This window comes from Pneumocystis jirovecii (genome assembly GCF_001477535.1).
Source record: "Pneumocystis jirovecii RU7 chromosome Unknown supercont1.4, whole genome shotgun sequence".
NCBI lineage: Eukaryota > Fungi > Ascomycota > Pneumocystomycetes > Pneumocystales > Pneumocystaceae > Pneumocystis > Pneumocystis jirovecii.
In genome coordinates, this window is record NW_017264778.1 from 464,866 (window position 1) to 488,909 (window position 24,044).

At 26.8% G+C, this 24,044-nt stretch overlaps 10 protein-coding genes across 10 annotated transcripts; 6 read left to right on the forward strand and 4 right to left on the reverse strand.

Annotated features, from left to right (window-relative positions):
* Positions 1-537: 537 nt before the first annotated feature.
* On the forward strand, positions 538-8,349 carry T551_01120 (uncharacterized protein; the record flags this gene model as incomplete). Its single annotated transcript, XM_018373383.1, has 20 exons — positions 538-590; positions 637-682; positions 724-853; positions 896-1,428; positions 1,472-1,889; positions 1,931-2,197; positions 2,242-2,442; positions 2,485-2,722; positions 2,766-3,213; positions 3,259-3,498; positions 3,547-4,164; positions 4,208-4,308; positions 4,354-5,373; positions 5,415-5,525; positions 5,570-5,765; positions 5,809-6,250; positions 6,296-6,459; positions 6,502-6,858; positions 6,901-7,038; positions 7,081-8,349. 20 exons carry the CDS (start codon positions 538-540, stop codon positions 8,347-8,349), a joined length of 6,990 nt encoding a protein of 2,329 aa, XP_018230551.1.
* A 140-nt stretch (positions 8,350-8,489) lies between these two features.
* On the reverse strand, positions 8,490-8,995 carry T551_01121 (iron sulfur cluster assembly protein 1, mitochondrial; the record flags this gene model as incomplete). Its single annotated transcript, XM_018373384.1, has 2 exons — positions 8,490-8,584; positions 8,626-8,995. The coding sequence occupies 2 exons, from the start codon at positions 8,993-8,995 to the stop codon at positions 8,490-8,492; spliced, it is 465 nt and encodes a 154-aa protein (XP_018230552.1).
* An 802-nt stretch (positions 8,996-9,797) lies between these two features.
* On the forward strand, positions 9,798-11,820 carry T551_01122 (uncharacterized protein; the record flags this gene model as incomplete). The annotated part of the gene is made up of 8 exons (XM_018373385.1): positions 9,798-9,831; positions 9,877-10,064; positions 10,107-10,541; positions 10,586-11,042; positions 11,087-11,290; positions 11,331-11,406; positions 11,447-11,705; positions 11,749-11,820. The coding sequence occupies 8 exons, from the start codon at positions 9,798-9,800 to the stop codon at positions 11,818-11,820; spliced, it is 1,725 nt and encodes a 574-aa protein (XP_018230553.1).
* Positions 11,821-12,259: 439 nt separating this feature from the next.
* Positions 12,260-14,915, reverse strand: T551_01123 (uncharacterized protein; the record flags this gene model as incomplete). The annotated part of the gene is made up of 13 exons (XM_018373386.1): positions 14,661-14,915; positions 14,532-14,615; positions 14,437-14,485; positions 14,322-14,391; positions 14,185-14,275; positions 14,104-14,143; positions 14,054-14,063; positions 13,563-14,010; positions 13,476-13,518; positions 13,252-13,430; positions 13,088-13,206; positions 13,038-13,047; positions 12,260-12,994 (listed from the first exon to the last, which is right to left on the reverse strand). Exons 1-13 carry the CDS (start codon positions 14,745-14,747, stop codon positions 12,260-12,262), a joined length of 1,965 nt encoding a protein of 654 aa, XP_018230554.1. The 5' UTR covers positions 14,748-14,915.
* Positions 14,916-15,529: 614 nt separating this feature from the next.
* On the reverse strand, positions 15,530-16,180 carry T551_01124 (protein translation factor sui1). Its single transcript, XM_018373387.1, has 5 exons — positions 16,099-16,180; positions 16,002-16,052; positions 15,816-15,916; positions 15,634-15,772; positions 15,530-15,584 (listed from the first exon to the last, which is right to left on the reverse strand). Exons 1-5 carry the CDS (start codon positions 16,127-16,129, stop codon positions 15,577-15,579), a joined length of 330 nt encoding a protein of 109 aa, XP_018230555.1. The 5' UTR covers positions 16,130-16,180; the 3' UTR covers positions 15,530-15,576.
* Positions 16,181-16,882: 702 nt separating this feature from the next.
* Positions 16,883-17,853, forward strand: T551_01125 (uncharacterized protein; the record flags this gene model as incomplete). The annotated part of the gene is made up of 5 exons (XM_018373388.1): positions 16,883-17,132; positions 17,182-17,277; positions 17,321-17,421; positions 17,459-17,589; positions 17,709-17,853. The coding sequence occupies 5 exons, from the start codon at positions 16,883-16,885 to the stop codon at positions 17,851-17,853; spliced, it is 723 nt and encodes a 240-aa protein (XP_018230556.1).
* Positions 17,854-18,116: 263 nt separating this feature from the next.
* Positions 18,117-18,901, forward strand: T551_01126 (E3 ubiquitin ligase complex SCF subunit sconC; the record flags this gene model as incomplete). The annotated part of the gene is made up of 6 exons (XM_018373389.1): positions 18,117-18,165; positions 18,206-18,259; positions 18,316-18,377; positions 18,430-18,686; positions 18,773-18,827; positions 18,878-18,901. 6 exons carry the CDS (start codon positions 18,117-18,119, stop codon positions 18,899-18,901), a joined length of 501 nt encoding a protein of 166 aa, XP_018230557.1.
* A 280-nt stretch (positions 18,902-19,181) lies between these two features.
* T551_01127 (ATP synthase complex assembly protein ATP12) lies at positions 19,182-20,133 on the forward strand (the record flags this gene model as incomplete). Its single annotated transcript, XM_018373390.1, has 3 exons — positions 19,182-19,338; positions 19,382-20,014; positions 20,060-20,133. 3 exons carry the CDS (start codon positions 19,182-19,184, stop codon positions 20,131-20,133), a joined length of 864 nt encoding a protein of 287 aa, XP_018230558.1.
* A 283-nt stretch (positions 20,134-20,416) lies between these two features.
* Positions 20,417-21,609, reverse strand: T551_01128 (uncharacterized protein; the record flags this gene model as incomplete). Its single annotated transcript, XM_018373391.1, has 5 exons — positions 20,417-20,425; positions 20,469-20,616; positions 20,664-20,957; positions 21,004-21,376; positions 21,429-21,609. The coding sequence occupies 5 exons, from the start codon at positions 21,607-21,609 to the stop codon at positions 20,417-20,419; spliced, it is 1,005 nt and encodes a 334-aa protein (XP_018230559.1).
* A 550-nt stretch (positions 21,610-22,159) lies between these two features.
* T551_01129 (uncharacterized protein) lies at positions 22,160-23,976 on the forward strand (the record flags this gene model as incomplete). Its single annotated transcript, XM_018373392.1, has 5 exons — positions 22,160-22,181; positions 22,231-23,003; positions 23,048-23,200; positions 23,249-23,776; positions 23,818-23,976. The coding sequence occupies 5 exons, from the start codon at positions 22,160-22,162 to the stop codon at positions 23,974-23,976; spliced, it is 1,635 nt and encodes a 544-aa protein (XP_018230560.1).
* Positions 23,977-24,044: the final 68 nt, after the last annotated feature.

Consider the following 24,044-nt stretch of genomic DNA (forward strand, 5'->3'; position numbering starts at 1 on the left):
GTTTATTTTTTGATTCATAGATTTATTTAAAAATTTAAATAATTATAATGAAAAACAGCATGGTTAGAAATAGAATAAAACATATTAAACTATCAATATAAAAAGAATTAAATTAATTATAAAAGATAACATGTTTATATAAAAAGCAGTTTTTGAAATATAAAAATCACCATTTTAAAATAAAAGAATTAATATAAAATAAAAACATCTTAAAAACATTATTCCTGTTTATTTACAGTAAAATTTAAAAATATTACAAGTTCTAAGACATCATTTAGAACAATTATTTTTTATCTAGTTGCTACTACGTTAACGAAATTTATAGTTAGTTAAATATTAAGAATCATATTTAAAAAAGAGATAAATGAGCAAAAAACAAACAATCATAAATAACTTATGTATCTTTATTTTAAAAAATATCTTTTTTTGTATTTTATTTAGCTATTTTTATAAAAAATAATATCGTAACTCCACCTATGCAACATTATTTTATATTATTCACAGAAAATAAGATGAATTGACAAATATTTATTTAAAATGGCATCTTATTCATCAAAACTAGATGCTTTATTTTTGGATTTAAAGAGCAAGTATTTTTTCCAGGTTTAAAAGACTTATTATAACCTATATGATTAGAAATGAAGAAACTCGGAATAAAGCGGCAAATAGTTTACGAGAATATGTAAGTAATTTGTAAATTAAGTAGATTAATTTATATTTAAGGTTATTTCTACATCCCGGGAAATACAAGAAGATGCATTTGTTTCTTTTAATAATGATATAAATCGCAGGATTTATGAATTGGTTCATAGTAATGATAATTATGAGAAACTTAGTGGAGTTATTGCAATTGGTATAATAAAGAAATATATATTTTTCATGTCTAAATAATAAGATAAATTAATTGATTATGATGGAGAGGAAAATACTGTTAAAATAACTCGATTTGCAAATTATTTAAGGATTGTACTGCAAGGAAACGATACACAGACAATGGTACTGGCTTCGAAAGCTTTAGGGCGTTTAGCAGTTCCTGGTGGAACACTAACATCAGAATTTGTTGATTTTGAGGCCAAAAGAGCTATAGAATGGCTTCAAGGTGATAGATACGAAAATCGAAGATTAGCAGCCGTACTTGTACTTCGAGAATTAGCGCTGAATTCTCCAACACTTATATATTCTTATATATCTCAAATATTTGATTTGATTTGGGTAGCATTACGAGATTCAAAAGTAATAATCCGAAATTCCGCGGCGGATACACTTAGTGCATGTTTAGAAATTATATACCAGAGGGAAAGCCAGCTTTGTATTCAGTGGTATGTAAAAATTTTAGAAGAAGCACAGCATGGACTTAAAACTAATAATTCTGATTGTATTCATGGAAGTTTGTTGGCTTACAAAGAATTATTAGTTAAATCTGGAACAGTAATATATCTTATTATATGGATTTTTATTTAATATTTTATAGTTTATGCATGAAAAATATATAGATGTATGTGAAATTGTTTTGAGTTACAAAGATCATAAAGAAGGACTTATAAAGCGTACTGTGATCTCTTTAATCCCTACACTAGCTACTTATAATCCTGATATATTTGTTGTATCCTATTTACATAAGTGCATGCTTCATCTTTTGGGTCAATTGAGGAAAAATAGAGATAGAACATGCCCTTTTATCGCTATTGGTCGTGTTGCAATTGCAGTTGGAAATAGCATAGAGCCATATCTTGATTCTATTTTAGAGAGTGTTAAAGAAGGTCTTACAACAAAAGGACGTAGTCGAGAGACTCAAGAGGCGCCAATTTTTCAGTGTATTAGTATGCTTGCTACAGCTGTTGGGTCAGCTTTGACAAAATATTTACATGAGTTGCTTGATATGATGTTTTGTAATGTTATTGTCATATTGTAAAGTTTCTAATATTCTTAGGCTGTGGATTAAGCGAGCCCTTGAGACAAGCATTAGTGGATCTTGCACGTTATATTCCTTCTTTTCTTCCTATTATACAAGAAAGATTGCTAAACCTTCTTTCTATCATTCTGAGTGGAAAGCCTTTTAAGACATTAGGAAGTCCTGCTATACACCAGTCTACACAGTCTAGTTCTACAGGAATTTATGATTTTAAAATTTATGATAATAAAGATAGCGAGTTTATCATTTTAGCTTTGAACACTTTAGGAACTTTTAACTTCTCAGGTAGGGGTATTTTATTTTATATTATTCTTAATAATACTTAAAAGGTTACGTTTTGAATGAATTTATTAGAGATTGTGCTATATCTTATTTAGAAAATGATAATTTAGAAATCAGAAAGGTAGCTGCTTTAACATGTTGCCAATTATTTGTTCGAGACCCTATATGTTATCAAACAAGTAGTCATGCTATTCATGTTGTTGGGGAAATTCTTGAAAAATTATTAATTGTGGGGATTACTGATACAGGTAAATTTTATAGTTATATATATTCTTATTTTTAATAAAAAGATCCTGTAATTCGACAGATGGTTCTATCGTCTTTAGACGAAAGATTCGATAGACACCTTGCTCAAGCTGAGAATGTTCGTTCTTTATTTATTGCTTTAAATGATGAGGTTTTTGCAATTCGGGAAATCACTATCACTATTATTGGTCGTTTAACTTTCCATAATCCTGCCTATGTTATGCCATCATTAAGGAAAACTTTAATTCAATTATTAACAGAGCTTGAATATTCTAATATAAGGTGATTTTTTTCACTATTTTTTTAAAATTAAATTTTGTTATAGTCGCAATAAACAAGAAAATGCATGTTTATTAGGATTATTGTTCTCTGCTGCGCAAAAACTTATAAAGCCTTATGTAAAACCAATGTTAAAGATAATGATTCAGAAAGCTCGTGATCTTAGTCCTGGTGTCGTTTCAAGCGTTTTAACTGCTCTTGGAGAATTAGCAGTTGTTGCTGGAGAAGATATGATACCATATCTTAGTGATCTTATGCCATTGATTATAGAAATATTGCAGGACCAGAGTTCAACTGTGAAACGTGATGCAGCTCTTCGGGCATTAGGTCGTTTGGCAATTAGTTCAGGATATATTATTGATCCATATATTGAATATCCTTCACTACTTAATATATTAATTAATATCCTTAAAACAGAACAAAGCGCAGCTGTTAGAAGAGAAACTGTCAAAGTTATTGGTATTTTGGGTGCTTTGGATCCATATAGATATCAAGTATGTTTAATATTATGCTTCTTTTTTATTTTTTAACTTAATTAGATGCTTGAAGAAGCTTCAGAGGATTCTACTCCTGAACAAAAAGTTGTTAGTTCTGATGTTTCTCTTTTAATAGTTGGTATGAGTCCGTCATCTGAAGAATATTATCCAACTGTTGTAATTAATACATTAATGAATATTCTTAAGGATTCATCCCTTAGTACACATCATTATTCTGCTATTCAGGCAATTATGTATATTTTTAAAACATTAGGATTAAAATGCGTTCCATTTTTGCCTCAGGTATATTTCAATATACTAAAGTTAACAAAGTTATATTTAAGTATATAGATAATTCCAGGATTTCTTTCTGTTATGCAAACTTGTTTATCGGGTCTTTTGGAATTTTATTTCCAACAATTAAGTATTCTCGTTAGTATTGTTAAGCAACATATAAGGAATTTCTTGAATGATATTTTTAAATTAATTTATGATTATTGGAACTCCAATTCTACTCTTCAAATTACTATTCTTTCACTTGTTGAGTCAATTGTTAGAGCTCTTGAGGGAGAGTTTAAAACTTATTTGCCAACACTTTTATCATTAATGCTTCAGGTACTTGAAACAGATACTACTCCTAATCGGCAGTCTACTCAAGAAATTCTTCATGCATTTGTCGTATTTGGGTCCAATATTGAAGAATATATACATTTAGTGCTACCAGTAATTGTTAAAATGTTTGAAAGACATGATCTTTCTGTGTCATTACGTAAAATAGCTATTCAAACAGTAGCTCAGTTATCTCGTAAAGTTAATTTTGCCGATCATGCTTCTAGAATTATTCATCCGCTTGCACGTGTACTTACAACAGGAACACATGAATTAAAAATGGCTTCTATGGATACTTTATGTGCATTAGTATTTCAACTTGGTCTTGATTATACTATTTTTATTCCTATGATTAATAAAGTATAATTGTTTTTTTTTAAATTTTTATTTAATATTATTTTAGTGTTTAATAAATAACCATATTCAACATCAAAACTATGAACTTTTAGTATCAAAGCTTTTAAAAGGAGAATCCCTTCCTCAAGATTTAAATTCAGATGAAAAGTAATATATGTTATAATATACTGTAATTAACTAATGTGGATATAGTGATAGAAGAGCAGATGATGCATCTTCAGCTGACATTACTTCAAAAAAATTATCTGTCAATCAACAACATTTAAAAAATGCATGGGAGACATCTCAAAAATCTACAAAAGATGATTGGCAAGAATGGATTCGCAGATTAAGTGTAGAATTATTAAAAGAATCACCATCTCATGCCTTAAGAGCTTGTGCTAGTTTAGCTGGTGTTTATTATCCTTTAGCAAGAGAATTATTTAATGCTGCATTTCTTTCATGCTGGACTGAATTATATGAACAATATCAGGATGAGCTTGTCAGGTCTATAGAAATTGCTTTAACATCTCCTAATATACCTCCTGAGATTTTACAAAGTCTTTTGAATTTAGCTGAATTTATGGAACATGATGATAAAACATTGCCAATAGATATTCGAACTTTAGGTGCGTATGCTGCGAAATGTCATGCATTTGCAAAAGCATTACATTATAAAGAACTTGAATTTATTTCAGAACCTTCTACTGATACTATTGAAGCTTTGATAAGCATTAATAATCATTTGCAGCAACCAGATGCCGCTATTGGTATATTAAGTTATGCACAACAGCATGGTCTTGAATTAAAAGAGACATGGTATGAAAAGCTTGAACGTTGGGAAGACGCTTTGGCAACTTACGAAAGACGTTCTATAGAAGATAATTCATTTGAAGTAACAATGGGTAAAATGAGATGTCTTCATGCGTTAGGGGAATGGGAACTTCTTTCTCAACTTGCAAGAGAGAAGTGGCTAAATGCTGGTAATGATATGCGGAGATCTATTGCTCCTTTAGCTGCTGCCGCCGCTTGGGGATTAGGTCAATGGGAATTAATGGATGATTATATTTCATCAATGAAACATGAATCACCAGATAGATCTTTTTTTAGAGCAATAATTTCATTACATCGTAATCAGTTTAATGAAACATCACTTCATATTACTAAAGCTAGAGAATTACTTGATACAGAATTTACAGCTCTTGTAGGAGAAAGTTATAATAGAGCATACTGGTAAATAAATTATATGTTTTTATTATTATTAAAGTTTTTAGTGTTGCTGTTCGTGTACAAATGTTGGCTGAATTAGAAGAAATTATAATATACAAGCAAAGTAATGATCAACCAGAAATTCAATCAACAATGCGTAAAACCTGGATGAAACGGTTATTTTTATTAACAATTAATCTTAATAACTAATATATTATAGACTAAAAGGCTCACAGCGTAATGTTGAAGTATGGCAACGTATGCTGAAAATGAGAGCACTTGTTATTTCACCAAAAGAAAATATGGAAATGTGGATAAAATTTGCTAATCTTTGCCGAAAATCAGGGCGTTTAGGTTTAGCTGAAAAATCATTAAATTCTTTACTCGATAATGGTAAAGGAATTGGTAATTTTCAGGTATTTTACTCCGTAATCTAAAATATTTAATTAATTTATCTAGTCATGCACAAATGCACCACCAAAAGTTATTTATGCTCATTTAAAATATATGTGGGCAACAAATGATAAATCAGAAGCACTTGAACTTCTCAAGGAATTTAGTACACGTTTATCAAATGATTTGGAAATCAATTTATCTAATGATACATCTCAGTCATTTGATGAAAGAGAAAAAATAAATTTTAATGATTATACTAAATTGTTAGCTCGATGTTATCATAAGCAAGGTGAATGGCAAAAGGTTCTTCAAAAAAATTGGTCAAAAACAAACATCCCCGAAATTCTTCAGTCTTATAAACTTGCAACACAATTTGATCCTGACTGTTACAAAGCATGGCATGCATGGGCTTTGGCAAATTTTGAAGCAGTGTCTTTTTATGAAAAAAAAAATAAGAATTTGCCTTCTGAAGTTTATAATGATCATATTCTACCTGCTATAAAAGGTTATTGTTTGTTATTTTTGTTGTTATATATTCATTTAAAATTAGGATTTTTCCGTTCTATTGCATTAAATAGTAGAAATTCTCTTCAAGATACATTAAGATTGTTAAACTTATGGTTTAAATTTGGAAACCATGCACAAGTTGGCGCTGCCATACTAGAAGGATTTACTTCTGTAACTATTGATACATGGCTAGATGTGATTCCTCAGGTTTTTTATTTAGTTTTTGCTTTTTAAGATAACATTTATTAGCTTATTGCTCGTATTCATTCACCTAATAGTAATATTCAAAAATCTATTCATCAGCTTTTAGCAGATGTTGGAAGATCCCATCCACAAGCTCTTGTATATCCATTGACAGTAGCATCAAAATCTCAAAATATTTCTCGTCAAAAAGCTGCTTTAGAAATTATGGATAAAATTCGAAATCATAGTGCATTATTAGTTGAACAGGCTTTGCTTGTAAGTCATGAATTAATTCGTGTAGCTATATTATGGCATGAACAATGGCATGAAGGGTTAGAAGAAGCATCTAGATTATATTTTGGGGATCACAATATTGAAGCGATGTTTAATATCTTAGAGCCTTTACATGAAATGTTAGAAAGGGTATAACATTCTATAATCTCTGAATTGTGAGTAATTTTTTAGGGTCCAGAAACTCTTCGTGAAATTTCATTTCATCAGGCTTTTGGTCGAGATCTTCAAGAAGCAAGAGAATGGTGTATAAAATATCGTAAGACTGGTGAAATTGGAGATTTGAATCAAGCATGGGATCTTTACTATCAGGTATAATTTCATATATTTTTAGGTAAATGAATTAATATTTAGGTATTTCGGAAAATTACAAAACAACTTCCACAATTAACTACATTGGAATTACAATATGTTTCTCCTAAAATTTTATCAGCAGTAGATCTTGAATTAGCGGTTCCTGGTACTTATGTAAGTAAAAAGCCAATAATTAGAATAATCAGTTTTTCTCCTACATTTACTGTAATTACTTCTAAACAACGACCAAGACGCTTAACTATTAGAGGAAGTGATGGAAAAGATTATCAATATGCATTAAAAGGACACGAAGATATTAGACAAGATGAACGAGTAATGCAGTTTTTTGGACTAGTAAATACTCTTTTGTCTGTCGATTCTGAATCATTTAAAAGACATCTTAATATTCACAGATACCCGGTGATTCCTTTATCTCCAAATTCAGGATTATTAGGCTGGGTTCCAGATAGTGATACATTACATGTTTTAATTAAGGATTATAGAGAAAGTCGTAAAATTTTGCTTAATATTGAACATAGATTAATGCTTCAAATGGCACCTGATTATGATAATCTTACTTTATTACAAAAAGTTGAAGTGTTTGAGTATGCGCTAGATAACACTACTGGACAAGATTTATATAGAGTTTTGTGGTTAAAAAGTAGGAATAGTGAGGCATGGCTAAATCGTAGAACAAATTATACAAGATCATTAGCTGTAATGTCAATGGTGGGCTATATTTTAGGATTAGGAGATCGTCATCCATCGAATATTATGCTGAATCGTCATACGGGGAAAGCAATTCATATAGATTTTGGTGATTGTTTTGAAGTTGCTATGAATAGAGAAAAATTTCCAGAAAAAATCCCCTTTCGTCTTACACGTATGCTTACAAATGCAATGGAAGTTAGTGGTATAGAGGGCAGTTTTAGAATAACATGCGAACATGTCATGCGAGTATTACGTGATAATAAAGAATCTTTAATGGCTGTATTGGAAGCTTTTGTTTATGATCCATTAGTTAATTGGAAGTTAATAAATACAAATCCTAATTTAACAGTACATAGAAATGAGCAAAGTGATTCTATGAAAAATTTTAAAAATCAAACTCAGAAAAATGAATCAACATGGAAAATACAACATCGACCTGAATTATTGAATCAAAGTGCTATTAACGTGCTTAATCGTGTTTCAAATAAATTAACAGGTCGAGATTTTAAGCCCAATCAGGAACTAGATGTTCCAAGTCAAGTTAATAGGTTAATTCAACAAGCAACATCTTTAGAAAATTTAAGTCAATGCTATATTGGATGGTGTAGTTTTTGGTAAATCAATCTGTATATATAATAATTTATTGAAAGAAAAACAATACAATTTAAAAAAACAACCAATCATAATCATAATTATTAGAATTATAAGTGCAAAAAAAGCATCATACTATCATGTTATCATCAATTTTTCTATTATTTTTACTGGGTATTAAGAACTTCAGGTGAATTCTCTAAAGTTGCCAAGCGGATCTTGGACTTTGATTGATAATCTCTAATTGCTGATTTAATTGCATCTAATAGAATCAGTGAAAAATACAAGTATTATCATAATAACCTTCTGCAAGCATAGAACAGTGTAATTTGACAGGAGGAAGACAAAGTTCTTTTGCTATTTCAGTGTTTCTAACCTTTAACGCATCATCCAATGTCATTCCTTTAACAAGTTCAGTCATATATGATGATGATGCAATTGCTGATCCACAGCCAAATGTTTTAAATTTTGCTTCTGAAATACGGCCCTCAGAGTCAACACGAATTGACAGACGCATTACATCACCACATGCCGGTGCACCAACAAGTCCGATACCTACATTTGGGTCTTCTTTCTTCATTGAACCTACATTTCGTGGATTATTATAATGATCTAAAAGTACAGAAAATTTAGCTAAAAAAAAGCCAAAAAAAAGAATACTTATCTTTTTCATGGTATTTTCTCATGTTTTTCAGTAAAAAAAATGTATTTCCTTTTAATTTCCATGAGTTATAAACTCCTAAAAACCGGACAGAAAGCATTGACGTTTGTTCCGTGCGACAAAATCGATCGATAAAAATTGAACACTTATGTGTCCAACTTTCAAGGTAAGTCTTAATTAAAATATAAAAAAGAGAAAAACATAGATAAATAAAGAAAAATAAGTGAATAAGCATAAAAATTAAGTATATATATAGTATAGAGTGTTTTTATTTTTTTTAAGAAAAAAATTATAAAAAATAAGATAAAACGATCAAATAAATTAAAAAGAATAAGAGATATTTATCAAAAGCAGAAAATAGAAACAGCTAATGCTCTCATAGTGTTTGAAATGTTTTTATAGACAAAAAATTAAAAAAACTCTGATATAAATAATATTTTGAATATTATAAAATTTATAAAATAAAAGCATTTTAATAATGAAATATGTTTTTTTTTAATAAAAGAATAAGTTTTTAATAAGATTATTAGCTTTTTTGAATTTAAAGTAAAAAGTGCTTATTTTAAAAAAAGGGTGTTTTAAAGATAACAGACATCGAGGAAGATTCAACAAATATTTGTTAAATTTCAAAAGGTAATGATTTTCTATGTACTTGAATTGAAAATAAATGATTTTAGTCAATATTTCATATTTTAATATACTAAAAAATCTTATTACTAATTAATTAATTAAAAGTTTTATTAAGTAAAATAAAATGTTAGATTTAAAAAAATAAATTTGAAGAAAAAAATATAAATATTAGTAAATGATATAAATGAAGAAACTTTCACAGAAAACACATTCTTCTGGTTTCTTATTTTCATATTAAATAATATTTTATTAATTATTTTTAGAACAAAAAATAAAATCTAAAACAAAAAACTCTGGCACAAAAAAGAATTGCAAAAAACCTATATCTCTAAATTCAGCCAGTCAAAATGTTTCAATGGATACAGTTATTAATAATATACCACCGGAAAATAATACTTTTCATCAAGAAGTATTAGTAGATGAATCAGCAAAGTCTCATTTATCTAAATTAGTACGTTTTTTTTTTTAAAATTTATTTTCTTATAACTTAAAGGAGCCTTTGGAAGACAAAAAGGGTTCTGAAAACTCGGAAAAAAAACTCTTTTTAAATAATCTTACCGATGAAACTGTACAACATATTACTAATGGTATTCAAGTATTTGATATAGTAGGAAATACAGATGTTTTAAGAAAATCTCAAGAGAGAATATCCATAGATCCTGAAACTGAATATGATTCTTTGCTTAGCGCCCCAGAGCTATCTAATTCATGGCATCAAGAACGTGAATCTTTTTTATCAGAGATTTCGAATCTGCAAAAATCTTTGAAAGCAGAACAAGATCAGAAAAATACTATAATTGAAGAAAATGAAAAAAAAATGAAAATTATTTTAGATGAAAAGACACAACTTGAATTACAATATCGCAATTTTTTAGGAAAGTTGTCAACTATAAAACAAGGTCTCGAAGAAAAACTAAAAGCAGATTCTGTATATAAAATCAAGTATTTTTGGCCTAATTCTGATAATTTTAGGAAAGTTTAGCTTCTAACAAGAAAATAATAGACCAACTTAAAGATGAAAATCAAGAGCTTCTAAAGCAAATTTCTTGTTTAAAAGAAGAATTATTTAATGTAAATAATGATTGTTATGAAAAATCTAAAGAAATTATTTTTTTAAATGAAAGAATTGAGAAGTTAGAGCAAGAATGGGCTAATGAAAAAGATATATTGTATAAACAACAATATGCTTCAATTAAAGATGTTGAAAAATATAAAAAACTGTCAGAAGATTGGAAAGAAATAGCGTTAGAAGAAAGAATGAGTAAAAATGATTTTAAAGAAAGACTAGAAGAGCTTAAAGAAAAGGTTAAAGATCTTGAAAATTTATTAAAACAAAAACATATTTTAAATACTGAACTCGAAAAAGAGAATACTCAGAACCGTCAAATCATTGATGAATATGAAAAAAAAATTAATGAAGTTATTGAAAGTAATTTTATAATTGTTATTAGTATTTTTTATTAATGTTATTAGATCATCAAAACGATATTAAACAAGTAACAGGTGAATTAGAGTCACAAATTGGTATTTTTAAAGATAAAAATCTCGAGTTAGAAAATTATATAAATAAATTAGTTCTTGAAAAAGAAGAGAATGAAGAAAAAATTAAAAGACTTTTATTGTTTGAGAAAGAAATTAAAGAAAAAAATTTACTTATTGGTAAATTAAAGCATGAAGGTAAAAATTTATATATATATATATTTTCTTATTTTTATAGCGGTAATTTTAAATGAGCATCTTGTAAAAACTTTAAAGTTATTAAGAAAGGATAACTCTGAAGAAAGTATTGATAAGTATGTTTTTAATTTTATTATATTGGCTTATTATTTTTAGAAAACTTGTTACAAATTTGATTTTATCTTTTATTACTCTTCCAAAAAATGATACAAAACGATATGAAGTTTTACAATTAATGTCTGCCTTTCTTCATTGGACTGATGAAGAAAAAGAGCATGCAGGATTAATAAAATCAAAAAATATGTCATCCGAAAATATTTTGTCTAGTTTTAATTTTCCTTTATCACCATTATCTCATGATTTTTTAAACTTTAATTATAATCATGTTATGGATCATAATTCATTTAATAAAAAAGTACTTTATTATTTTTTTAAAAAAATATTTAATATAAATTTAGTCAATGTCTGATTTATGGATTTCCTTCCTTCAAAACGAAGCAACTGTTAAGAATTCAGACTTAAATAAATGACCTTTATAATATATTTGAAAAATTAATAGATACAAAAATATTATTTATATAAATATATATATATATATATAAATATATATTTAAATATTATGATGTACCGGTTATATCTATTTATAATAAAAATTATTACTTATTTTGCTATATTTAGAATAATAAATTATGTTTTTTAAAGAAAAGAATTTTGTCTCTAGAAATATTGTTTATGAAACTCATTTATATATTTGTCGTGATTTATGATAGTTTCCATGGTTTTTCATTATTCGTGATTGTTTTGAGTAGATTTACAAATAAATATTAAATTGTATTTGATATGTATAAAAATGATTTCAGAAATTGGTAATATACTTTAGATTTTAAACTGCATAAATAATATCATAAGGAAAGCTAAAAGAAAGATATTTATAATCTTATAATAAATATTAATAAAATAATTTATATATTAGTTAATATTTTTAACAGCAGATATTAAAGCTTGCCATACTTCATTAGTTGGTGAAAACTTTCCAAGAGTACATAGTTTTGCATCTCTAAGCTTATGAACAGCAACATTATGATAAAAATTTGTTGTACAGCTTTTAAGAAAAGTAGTTGCCTCAATATCTATTGCAACCATATCGACAACTTGAATTTTTTCTGTTTTTGTTAAATACGATGCATTTAAAGCATTCCACATGTCTGATTTATAATTTGAAGAATCATCATTAATTGTTTCAGAAAGTGAGGATTTTATATGTTTATAAAAAGTTATTCTTATATGAATGTCAATTTTTGTCGATAATGCACATGTAAGCTTTGATAAAAGTTCTTTATATACTTCAGATTCAAATTCAAATTCATTAATAACTTTGTGATTTTCTTTATTTTCAGAAATAATAAAATTATTAGAAGGAATTTTTTTCCCAAATAACCATGCTCTATATTCATTTTCTTTTTTTTTATGTAAAACTTCGTCAACAATATTTGACTTTTTAAATTGTGAAGAAGTTAGATCTATAGGTATTTCTTCATCACTTTCTGAATTAATTCTATCATATCTACTATTTCTTTTACAAGTGTTTAAAATTCCTAATACGTTGTCTTCTGGATATCTTTCTGGTGTTGAAGGTAAAGACTGGAATTGATCAAAAGATGACTCTTCTGTTAATTCTGAAATTTTATTAATTTTTACTTTTTCCTAAAAATATTAATATGAATTAAAGATATATTTTTCCAATTACAGGATTTTTACTATATTAAAATCAGTATATCTTTGCAAAAATTAACATACCATATATCACACGATTTAATACAATATTGATTATTTGAATTTTCTGAAATTGTTTCACTGAAATATTCAACTAAAAATAAATGTCTACACTTTGTTACATTCTCACAATATTTTACTAGCTATAAACTAATATTATTGATTTACTTTATAAGAAAATTTGCTACCATTTCAAAACTATTTATATTAGAAAGATCATTTCCTTCTGATTCCCTTTTTCGTTTTTTTTGCTCTTTCTCCTGATGCAAAATATATCGAGTTTTGTCACGATCTTCTCTTGAATAATACAATATACAACGACTTGTTTTATTATCTCTTCCTGCACGACCTGCTTCTTGATAATATGCTAAAAATATTCATAAAATTATATATTTTATTATTATTTGCAAACCTTCCATACTTTTTGACATATCCCAATGCACCACAAACCGTACCTAGAGTTATAAATTATCTAAAACAATTATATTTTTAGTTTTACATCTTCTTTATCAACTCCCATCCCAAATGCAATAGTTGCTACAATTATATCTATTTTTCCTTCATACCAAAGCTTCATAGTTTTATCACGCATTGTAGAGGACAATCCTGCATGATATGATTGAGCATTAATGCCATCATTTTTAAGTCTTTCAGCAACTTCTTCACATGTACCTCTTTTTTTAGCATATATTATTCCACAAATGGAGACGGGTATATCATAGTTCCCACCATTCTGATCAATAAAATTTTTATTTTCAAGAAATAATCTTTTTTTTTTTCTAGCATAAACTGAAAGTATAAATTTACGAAAATCTTCATAATGATCTTTTCCATCTGATTTAAAACGTACTTCGAAATGCAAGTTTTTTCTAGAAAATGGCTCTATAAAAACTTTAAGCGTAGGTGGCGCTGGAAGTCCTAATATTTTAGCAATATCTAATCTAACTCTATAAAAGTTAGATGTTATTTAATATACTAATAAATAATAACTTTTCAGTAGCTATAAATGTTAAAATAAAGTATTGCCATATATGGATTACCTGTAGCAGTCAAAGCCATAATAGGTATTTTTGGGTATTTCTGATAAAATGAGAATGCAGTTAAATTTATGTAAAAAATACCTTTCTTAAAAATGATAGCAATTTATAATCTTTTCTAAAGTCGTGTCCCCACTCAGAAACACAATGGGCTTCATCAATGACGAATCTATGTCTTTTAATTGTAATTATTTATATTCTAGCCTAGTTTATAAACTTACAACTCTCCATGTTGATAAACATTAAGTAGTTTATTTCTAAAATTTTCTGTTGAAAGAAGCTCTGGGGTTACTTTAAAAATCAGTGAAATAGCTTGATTAATTATCAAATATTTACCATAAAGAAGTCTAACTTGAGGATGTCCACATGCTAAATCCTCTAAAATCTACATCTCATTGTTAAATCATAGGATGAAAAATATGTAAAATTACCCGTTTTCTGTTTTCTATAGAAGTAGTAGAGTTTAATGTTGCTGCTGGTAAATTTTTCGCACATAGAATGTCCACTTGATTATTCTTTCAAAAATTAATATTTTTACTGTAAAGAAACAGAGGAAAAACCATTAATGCAAGTAGTGGTGAAACAACAATTGTAACGCCATGATCAACAACAATTGCTGGCAATTGATAACATAAACTTTTGCCCATTCCAGTGGGTGCAATAATAAAAATATCTTCTCCTAATCATCTTTTGTCAAAAAGAAATAATATAGTCCAAAAATACCCCTTAAAGCACACTCTATTGCTTCTTTCTGACATCCTCTAAAATCTGGTTTACCAAAAACTAAAAAGTCAAAAAATATTTTCTAAAGAAACACTTTAACCCTTTCTAAGAGTAAAACTAATGTCAACTGAAGATGGAATACGACTTGTTTTTGCCATACTCAGAGTTTATACGCACTTTTATACTCTTTTATTAAGAGTATTTAAATTTATTTTTTAAATCTTAAGTGTAAAGCCATGATAACACGACGAATTATAAAAATATTTTATCATTTATAAAAAATGAATTTGTGGTTTTTTAAAAGAAAAATAAATATAATCTGTCTTAGAATATAAATTATTGTTTTTGAAACAAAAATAATTATATGTAATTAAACATGTAATTAACTGAGCTTTAAATTTTAAATAAAACAAAAAAAAGGACTAATATAACAAATATAAATTTGCAATGAAAAATATAAATCTTAAAACTATTGAGCACTATTGTGTTTTGATGAGTTAATATTTTTTGATAAAAAGGCAAAAATAGGTACAGAAAAAAATAAAGCTAAAAGTAATACTGAGGAACTGGAGGAGAAAATTTCGTATTGAAAAAGAACTGAATGAAAAAATAACAAAATTAAAACTTAGAAACCGAGAGAATAGCTATAAAAATAGAACAACATGCTTTTCCTCGCAAATATATCAGTGTATAACTAATCCAAGGCCGTATGTCAAGCAGCGGATAGATACACTAACCAGATATCTGGTATTTTTAAAATCCTGAGATAAAAATTACATTAATGTCATTTTAAACTCAAAAAATGTATACCATGAATTTTAACCAGCTTTTTTTGAATAGGCAACTGAGAAGTTAAAAACTCCATAACCTTAAGACGTTGATCTCCTTGAAGTTGGATAACATCGCCCATTTCACCATCTTTAACAATAGTACCATTGCACGCAAAATCCTGTTCGGCTCAGAACATTTTATTAGCCATATATTCAAAAAACCTTTTTTAAAACTTTAAGAATACGTTTTTGGTCATATTCTACAGGAAGTCCCTGCACTGTTGTAAGAGTCTTACGCCCATTACGTTGTTGAATACGAATATCTGTAAAAAAAGATCATTAGCCCTTGATCTACTCTTGAAAGGCCTGTTTTCATAATCTACACAAAAACACGCCCTGGAAACATACGAATGTAGTTCTGAGTATGTGTATCATCATCAACAATATCAAGAAAAGGATCTATTCGTCCTATTAGCTACTTGTTGTCGTTTTTTCTATTCTTTACCGATGGTTTGAAAATTGGTAATTGTAGACATAAAACGCCAATCCTTAGTTTTCTTTTTATTGATACAATAAAGTACTTCTTAGTTATTCCCTAGTTAAAACTCTAAATTTCCTTATTTCTCTAACTGTTTTTCCTAGATTTTTTAGACAAAAGGGCGGCGTTGAGCTGATCGTTTGATCGTTTTTAATAAAAAAAACCATTCAATTTTTCCATTAATTTTGAAGAAACCAATTATAAAATGATCTAATATTTGCATGTCTTTTATTTATATTTATATTTGTTAGCTTGTTGAAACTTTTTTGTACATTCAAAAAACAGCACAAAACAATTCATAAAAGCTGTATTACGGAAAAAACCTTAGGCAAGTTTTCTGTCTAGTTATTTATATATTTGTGTACATTTGTGTTATTTTTTCAAAATATTCCAGTTATTCGTCTTAATAGATGTATTTTTAGATAGAAAAAGTGTTTTTGTATTTTAAACAGAAAAATAATCTATAAAATACCATATGTACTTGTTTTTGTTAAATAGAAAAGAAACATTTATTTATTCCTTTGAGAGCTGTTAAAATTGTGTAAAAACAACTTTAGTCTTGGCGATTATCATATCAGTTTGTGTTTTATGTTTTCTAAAATAAATAAAAAATATAAAAAAAGCGTGTATGGCAAACATTCTAAGTATTCCTTAATCCATAGTGTATTTTAATGTGTATATATACAATAAAATTGTATTTAAGACATTTTTTCTACGAAATTTACTATACTCGACAAGAACAACAACAAAAATGTATAGTGTTTTATGGGTTTTGGCATTAACTGGATTTTGTAAAAGTGTTTTTGGCTTTTTTAACTGTAATTTTGAAGTAGATAATGTGAATTTTGATTTGGAGGCCTTAGATAATATTTATTATGTAACATCATTGTATAATTCGGATGAAGGTATAGTCAATAGGACATGGAGTATTAGTTTATGCAGAAAATTAAACTTTGATAAGAAGATTTCAAAGGAATATCTCTGTTCAAGTGGTGCCAATAGTATGTTGGAGAAAAGGATTTATAATAAAGTAATTAATGTTGAAACTAGTTTGTGGAGTTAAAACACTGTTTCGGGATACTGAATTAATAGTAGAGAATGTTCAGGGGCTTCATTTTGATATTTATTCAAAATATTTGACAAATAGTATATTTAAATGATAATTAGTGATATTCTAATATATCTTAAGATGGGCTTCAAATTTTCTTTTATAATGCACAATTTAGAGAAAATAATTTATCTGCAATGATTAATTTTATATGTGATGAGAAAGTGGGTGTTTATTATCATGTATAAGAATTTTTTGTATATTAATTTTTACTTATAGGAACATGATCCAAAATTTATTTCATATAGTCGTTCTCATTTACAGCTGAAATGGAAAACAAATACTGTATGCAAGCGTGAAGAAAAGCCGAATATTGTATATCAGTATCATTCATGGGGCATTTTTTCTTGGTTTCTTTTTATTTTTTTCATTATTTTTTCATTTTGTTTTATTTCTAATTTATATCTAAATTATACTCGGTGCTTTTGCAAAATATCTTGTATGATTCAAAATTACTGATATATAGTAGTTATGGTTCTATAAATTACGACTTTTACCCATTTACTGAAACGGTTAAAAACTTTTCCTATTATTTCAAAGATTATGGATCTCAACTTATTTCTTTTGTGAAGCAAATTAGGGAGCCGAGTTATAGAGGTTATACTTCGATTTAATATTATTATTTTGCATTTAATATTTTTTTCTTATGGATACATTTTGGTTTTTCTTTAAGAGAAAACATATTTTTCATAAATTTGCATTTTTTGTTTTGTATTATTCATTAGTTTGTAATATCCATTAATTTATAATATTTTTCTTTTACATTTTTTCTTTAAATTTATTTATTTAAACGCAGATTCTGATAACGACTCGGATTTTAGAATATCTAATAATTTTTAAAGAATTTATCATATTTTACAGGAAATAAACTTTAAATATGTACAAAGTAACGCTTATGTCTTCTGATAATGAAAAATTTATTGTTGGTATTTTTTTTTCTTTTTTTCTAGAGAAAAAAATGATAAGTTTTAGATAAAGTTGTTGCAGAAAGATCTATTTTAATAAAAAACATGCTTGAAGGTAAAATAAATGACTTAAACACATGTAATTGTTCATTATTTATTTTAAATATGTAGATGTTGGTGAATTGGATATGCCTATTCCTTTGCCAAATGTTACATCAAGTGTTTTAAAAAAAGTAGGAGATATATTATATCCCAAACAAATTTGCTAAAAATATATAAAAAAAGGTACTTGAATGGTGTGAACATCACAAAGGAGATCCCCCGTTCTCTGCAGATGATGATTTAGATCTGTCAGTTCATCGTTCAAAAAAGTCTACAGAGATAGATGAATGGGATCAAAAGTTCATGCAAGTTGACCAAGAAATGTTATTTGAGATTATTCTTGCAAGTAATTATCTTGACATTAAACCATTACTTGACGTTGGATGCAAAACTGTTGCAAATATGATTAAAAATAAGACACCAGAGGAAATTCGTAAAACGTAAGTTTTGAAAATAGATTTTTTGAAAAAAAAAACATTTTTTAAAGTTATTTTTTATATAATTCTCCATCTTACATGGTCTTTAGATTTAATATTATTAATGATTTTACTCCAGAAGAAGAAGAAATAATACGAAAAGAGGTTTTATCTTCTTAATATTCACTCAAATAGCTAACTTTTATAATTTAAAGAATGAGTGGGCAGAAGATCGCTAATAATAAATAAGATTCATTTAAAACTTAAAGGATTAAAGAGTAGGAAAACGATCTTGCATTATAAAATGATTTAAAATGATATATTGAATTCAAAATATTTTTCACCAAATATTCTTTAGAGAAAGTAAATCTGTTATCTGGTTTTTTCTTAAGTGATTTTAAAATTTATCGCTCTTGTTTTAATAAAAAATCTTCTAATTTTTAAAGTTGAAATTTAAAAATAAATATAATTTTTATTTAGCCGTTTTGTAGTATAATCACTTCTCTAAAGGCATTTTGCATGCGGTATTTGTCTAGTTTTCAACAATTAAAAACATTATCAGAGCAAAATTCCCTTTTTCAAAATCTTATAATTCGTCATTGGAGTTGTTTAAAAGATGGAAAAGTTTATAGTGAAAAAAAATCATTAATACATATAGATGTAAAAAAAGTTAAAGGCATATTTTTTATAGATTAATAAATTTTAATTGATAATTATAGATCAATATCAAATTTTTGAAAATGAGAATCCATTAAAGACTATATCAGGAAATGTATTTAAATTTCCTCTTAGAAAGCGTTCATTTGCTTATATGGTTTCTCAAGAATTGTGTTCTTCTGTGTTTAAACGTTCTCAATACCATCTTTTGCCATTAACATCTCTTGCTAGTAAGGCTATTGATATTTTTTCATTAGAAAGTGCCAGAGAAAATACATACAATGCACTTCTAAAGTATTTAGATACAGATACTGTATTAATTTTTGCACCAGAAACTCAATCTAATGGTGAATTACTTGCTTTGCAAAAAAAATTGTGGGAACCTCTTCATGATTGGGCACAAATGTACTGGAAAATAAATATATTTAAAGTGTTTTCTGATTTAGGTATTAATGTTCGTCCACAACCTCAAGAAACAAAGAATAAAATTACTTTATGGATGCGCACACTTGATAAATGGCAATTTGCTGCTCTTGATCGTGCAGTTTGTGCTACTAAAAGCTTTATTATTGGCGCAAAAATGATTGCAACAGAAAACAATTTATTAAGTAACCATTTAAGTCCAGAAAAGGCATGTGATTTAGCACAATTAGAGATTAATTTTCAAATATCACAATGGGGCGAAATTAAAGAATGTAATAATTTTAACAACTAAATTCATTATTACTAAAGGTGTATAGCACATGATGTAGAAAATCAAAATATAAGACAATTGTTAAGAAGTGTAAATGCTATACTAAAAGACGATAAATAATTTTTTGACCTTTTGTTAATACATTAAAATGAAAAAAGCTTATGTCTTGAATATCTCAAATATCATAAAATTCTTTCTATCTTCATTATTTAATTATCCATACTTCTCTATAGGTTAATTACTAGTTATATACTCCAAATTTTAAAACAAAAAAAACTTTTAAACGTTATTTCATAATTTTAAACATATTTGTGTTAATAATGTTAATGAATATTACGATAACATAAAACACTTAATAAAATACTTAACAATAAAAGTTTTCAATAAAAAGTATGCAATAATATCACATGTACTAAAATAAATAAGTTTTTTAATATTTTTTGAATCTGTTGTACCATATTATTTACATCAGGAGGAAAAAATTCATCATTATCAGGCTCGCCAGCATTTCCATATTTAAAAGGATTGCTCAAATATCCCGGTCTAATATCACGATTATCGTGAGGAGTTACTGGATCATATCTAGCACCAGGTGGTAACATTCTAAGAGGTAAACATTATGAATAAATATTAGTTTTAAAATATCATACCCATGAGGTGTATATTTTCCAAATCGAGTGAACATAGGATGGTTCTTGTCTAGATGCATTCCATTAAGACAACCGTATATTCTATCAGACGAATTATCTTCTATATATGGACTCATCGAAGGACGAGGCCCTATTCCTGGAGGATGTAGATCACTACTACCGATAGAAAATGGGGAAGAATGCCCAACAGGAACTTCTATTTGCTGTCTATCAAATTTAGAGCTTATAGGATTCTCAAAAAGACGAGATGGATTATTATGTTTAAATGCTTGAAAAGACATTTTCTCATAAGGACTAAATCAAAAATTACATATATAAAGTAAATACTTACAAAACTCACTTGACTTTTTCAAAATATGAATTTTTTAAATCAGAAACCAATTTGTGAAGAATATTAGTTTTATATGTCTCCACTAATTCAATCATTTTTGCATTTGAAATATAAATATCTTCTAAAGAACCTTCCTTTTCCTTATTTGGATATGGAAGAAATTCTCTTTGTGTATAATGATCTATTAGTAGATCACATAATACAATATCACCATTTCCCATTTTTGTTCCAAGAATTATAATCTTTTTGTCCATTTTTAATAATTTTATAAGAAAAATATCATCATTATTACAAAAACTATATTTAAAAGTATGAAAAGGGTCTTTTGATTCACTCAAAGATTCAAAGAAAGGCTTCATCTTAGAACTTGTAATTGGTGCATCTAAACAATCCTATATCAGCAAAAAAAATAAAAAAATAGTAATTAATAAAACCAAAGTTATGATTTTCATCAAATCCTAAAAGTTTAAAACCTAAACTAAGCATGTACGCATTAATAAGACATGCTATTGCATCATATGAATCTTTGAGAATTGAAACTTTTTTTTTTGAGTCTTCTTCAGAAGATAAGTGAATAGATGCTTTTGCAATGTTTAAAAGAAAGTTTGAGTCCATATTTAATGGTGTTTTTTTGAAAAAATGTAAAAATATTTATTTTTTAATTATTAATTTATTTTATATTTTACTGCGTTAAAATTTATTAAAAATAATATGAAAAATATATTTTTATAGAAAATAAATGAATTTAGAAATATAACTCTTATAAATATATGTTTTTTTTTTGTTTTATTTGTAACAGTTTAAAACTAATTAAAAATATATAGTCTTTCTTAAAACACAACTTATTAAACTATTTTTCCATAAATCATTTTTAAATATATTTAAAGACATACAAATTATTAAGTTTTCTGTTATATTTTATTTTTTTAATCTAACTGATATCTTTAAAATCGATATTAGCATTTTTAAATTATCATTATCAGTCTTTGATATATATCCTGAAATTATATTTTTAAAATATTGAAGATTCAAATATAAGAATGTGTTTTATACTGTTTAAGTTTTTTTTATATCAAAAAAGTTTTATATTAAATGGTTTATAGTTTTACAGCAAGATGATTTCATGAATTTAATTCTTTAGACATTAAGTTTTTTCTTTAGGGAGATGTCTTTCAATATTATGAAATGTAGCTTTACATTGCTTTGTTTAAAGCTTTTTCTAAAATACTTTTTTAGTTTTCAATTTATTTCAATCATTAAAATCTCAACCAGATTGTTCTGAATCTTTTAAGAGACGCCGGGTTCAAAATTCTACTCAACTTAACTCTTTAAAAAATGAAAAGTTTATGAATGGTGATACGTCTGGTTATGAGTCTTTGGAAGTTGATCCTTTTTTGAAAAATATGGTACATCAATCATTTTGTGACCATGAAAACAAAGAAACATTAAAAATAAACAAATCTGTACATCAAACTCCTTGCAATACATATTTTTCACATGAGCGTTTTCATATTTCTAGAAAAAAAATAGATATGCATAAGAAATCATTTTCAAATGTTAATCAGCAGAAACATCATGTAAATCTTCCTGTTCGTCTACCTAAAGTTGCTGTAACAGGGCGTCAGCTTCTTGAAAATGCACTTAAAAGACATGATAATATTGTCTATTCTAAAGGAACAAATGCATTAGCACTTATGTCTTTTCAAAAAACATCTTCGTTTTATAATTTACAAGATCCAGAAACATCATTTATGAAAAATAAGTATTCACCAAAATTTAAAAATTTTAATAGAAGTTTGGATTTCCAGAATAATACTCCTGGTCTTTATGATACAAAAATATTTAAAAATCATCGCACACAAAATATTTCTCAGAATGAAGAATTATTTTCACCATTATCTTCCAAAAGCTTATATGAACAACAGAAAAAAGATTGTTTGAATTCTTATTGCTTAAAGGTTCCTAAAAAAGAGTTAGAAAGCCAAAATAAAACTATATATAATTTTAAAGTATAACCATCTATTCTTTTAAAAGGATTATTAAATAAGTTTAGAAACATCAGTCTATAAATGATAGTGATTCCCTTGATAAGCTAATAAAGCAATTAAAAGAGAAATATAAAAATGAACGATTCTATAATTGGAATACTCTTCAAAAACAGAAACAAGAAAGAGATCATGAAATTCAAAAATTAAAAGATCTTTCTGTAAAACAATATTTTTTAAAAAAAAGAAATTACTGATATATGATTTAGATTAAGTCTTCATATCAGTTACCTCCATTATCTAAAGAACTTTTAAAAAAAGTAGAGGATGCACTTTCTTCTAATAGATTAAAAGATCCTTTAATTGTAAAATTTAATATTTCAATAACTTCTTATGATATTAGAACATTAAGGGATAAGGAATGGCTTAATGATGAAATTATTAATTTTTATATTGCTCTTATATCTGAAAGGGCAAAAGCTTCTCCAGAAGGCCCAAAAGTTTATGCATTTAACACCTTTTTTTATACAACTTTGGAAAAAAAGGGATATCAAGGAGTACAGAGATGGACGAAAAGAGCTAAAGTAAATATTATGCAGCAAGATTATGTTTTTATTCCAATTCATCTTGGAATTCACTGGTGCATGTCGGTTATTAATTTTAAAAAAAAAAGATTTGAATACTGGGATTCTTTGAACGGAAGTTCTGGAAATACATTCTATCTTTTAAGAGATTATTTATTACAGGAATCCGGAAATACTATTGATTTAAATAAATGGGATGATTATATTCCAGAGGTTTATCTTTTTATTTTATAGCATCTACTTATTTTATACAGTCTGGTCCCATACAAAGAAATGGTTATGATTGTGGAGTTTTTGCATGTAAAACTGCTGAATGTATTGCTCGAGAAGTGTCTGTTGATTATACACAAGATGATATTAAAGAATTAAGAAAACGAATGGTTGCAAACATTATAGAAGGTCGTCTTTTCTAATATTTCATTTTATTTTAATATTGAATTATCATATATATATTATTTTTATTTAAACTATTATATTTTAG

What these genes read in the sequence shown, in the direction of transcription:
- T551_01124 (XM_018373387.1), bottom strand. Translation starts at nt 16,129, where the DNA reads ATGTCTACAATTACCAATTTTCAAACCATCG. An exon ending in TACCAATTTTCAAACCATCG is followed by an intron (nt 16,053 to 16,098) that starts GTAAAGAATAGA and finishes TAGGACGAATAG; the next exon opens with ATCCTTTTCTTGATATTGTT. An exon ending in TTCTTAAAGTTTTAAAAAAG is followed by an intron (nt 15,773 to 15,815) that starts GTTTTTTGAATA and finishes TGAGCCGAACAG; the next exon opens with GATTTTGCGTGCAATGGTAC.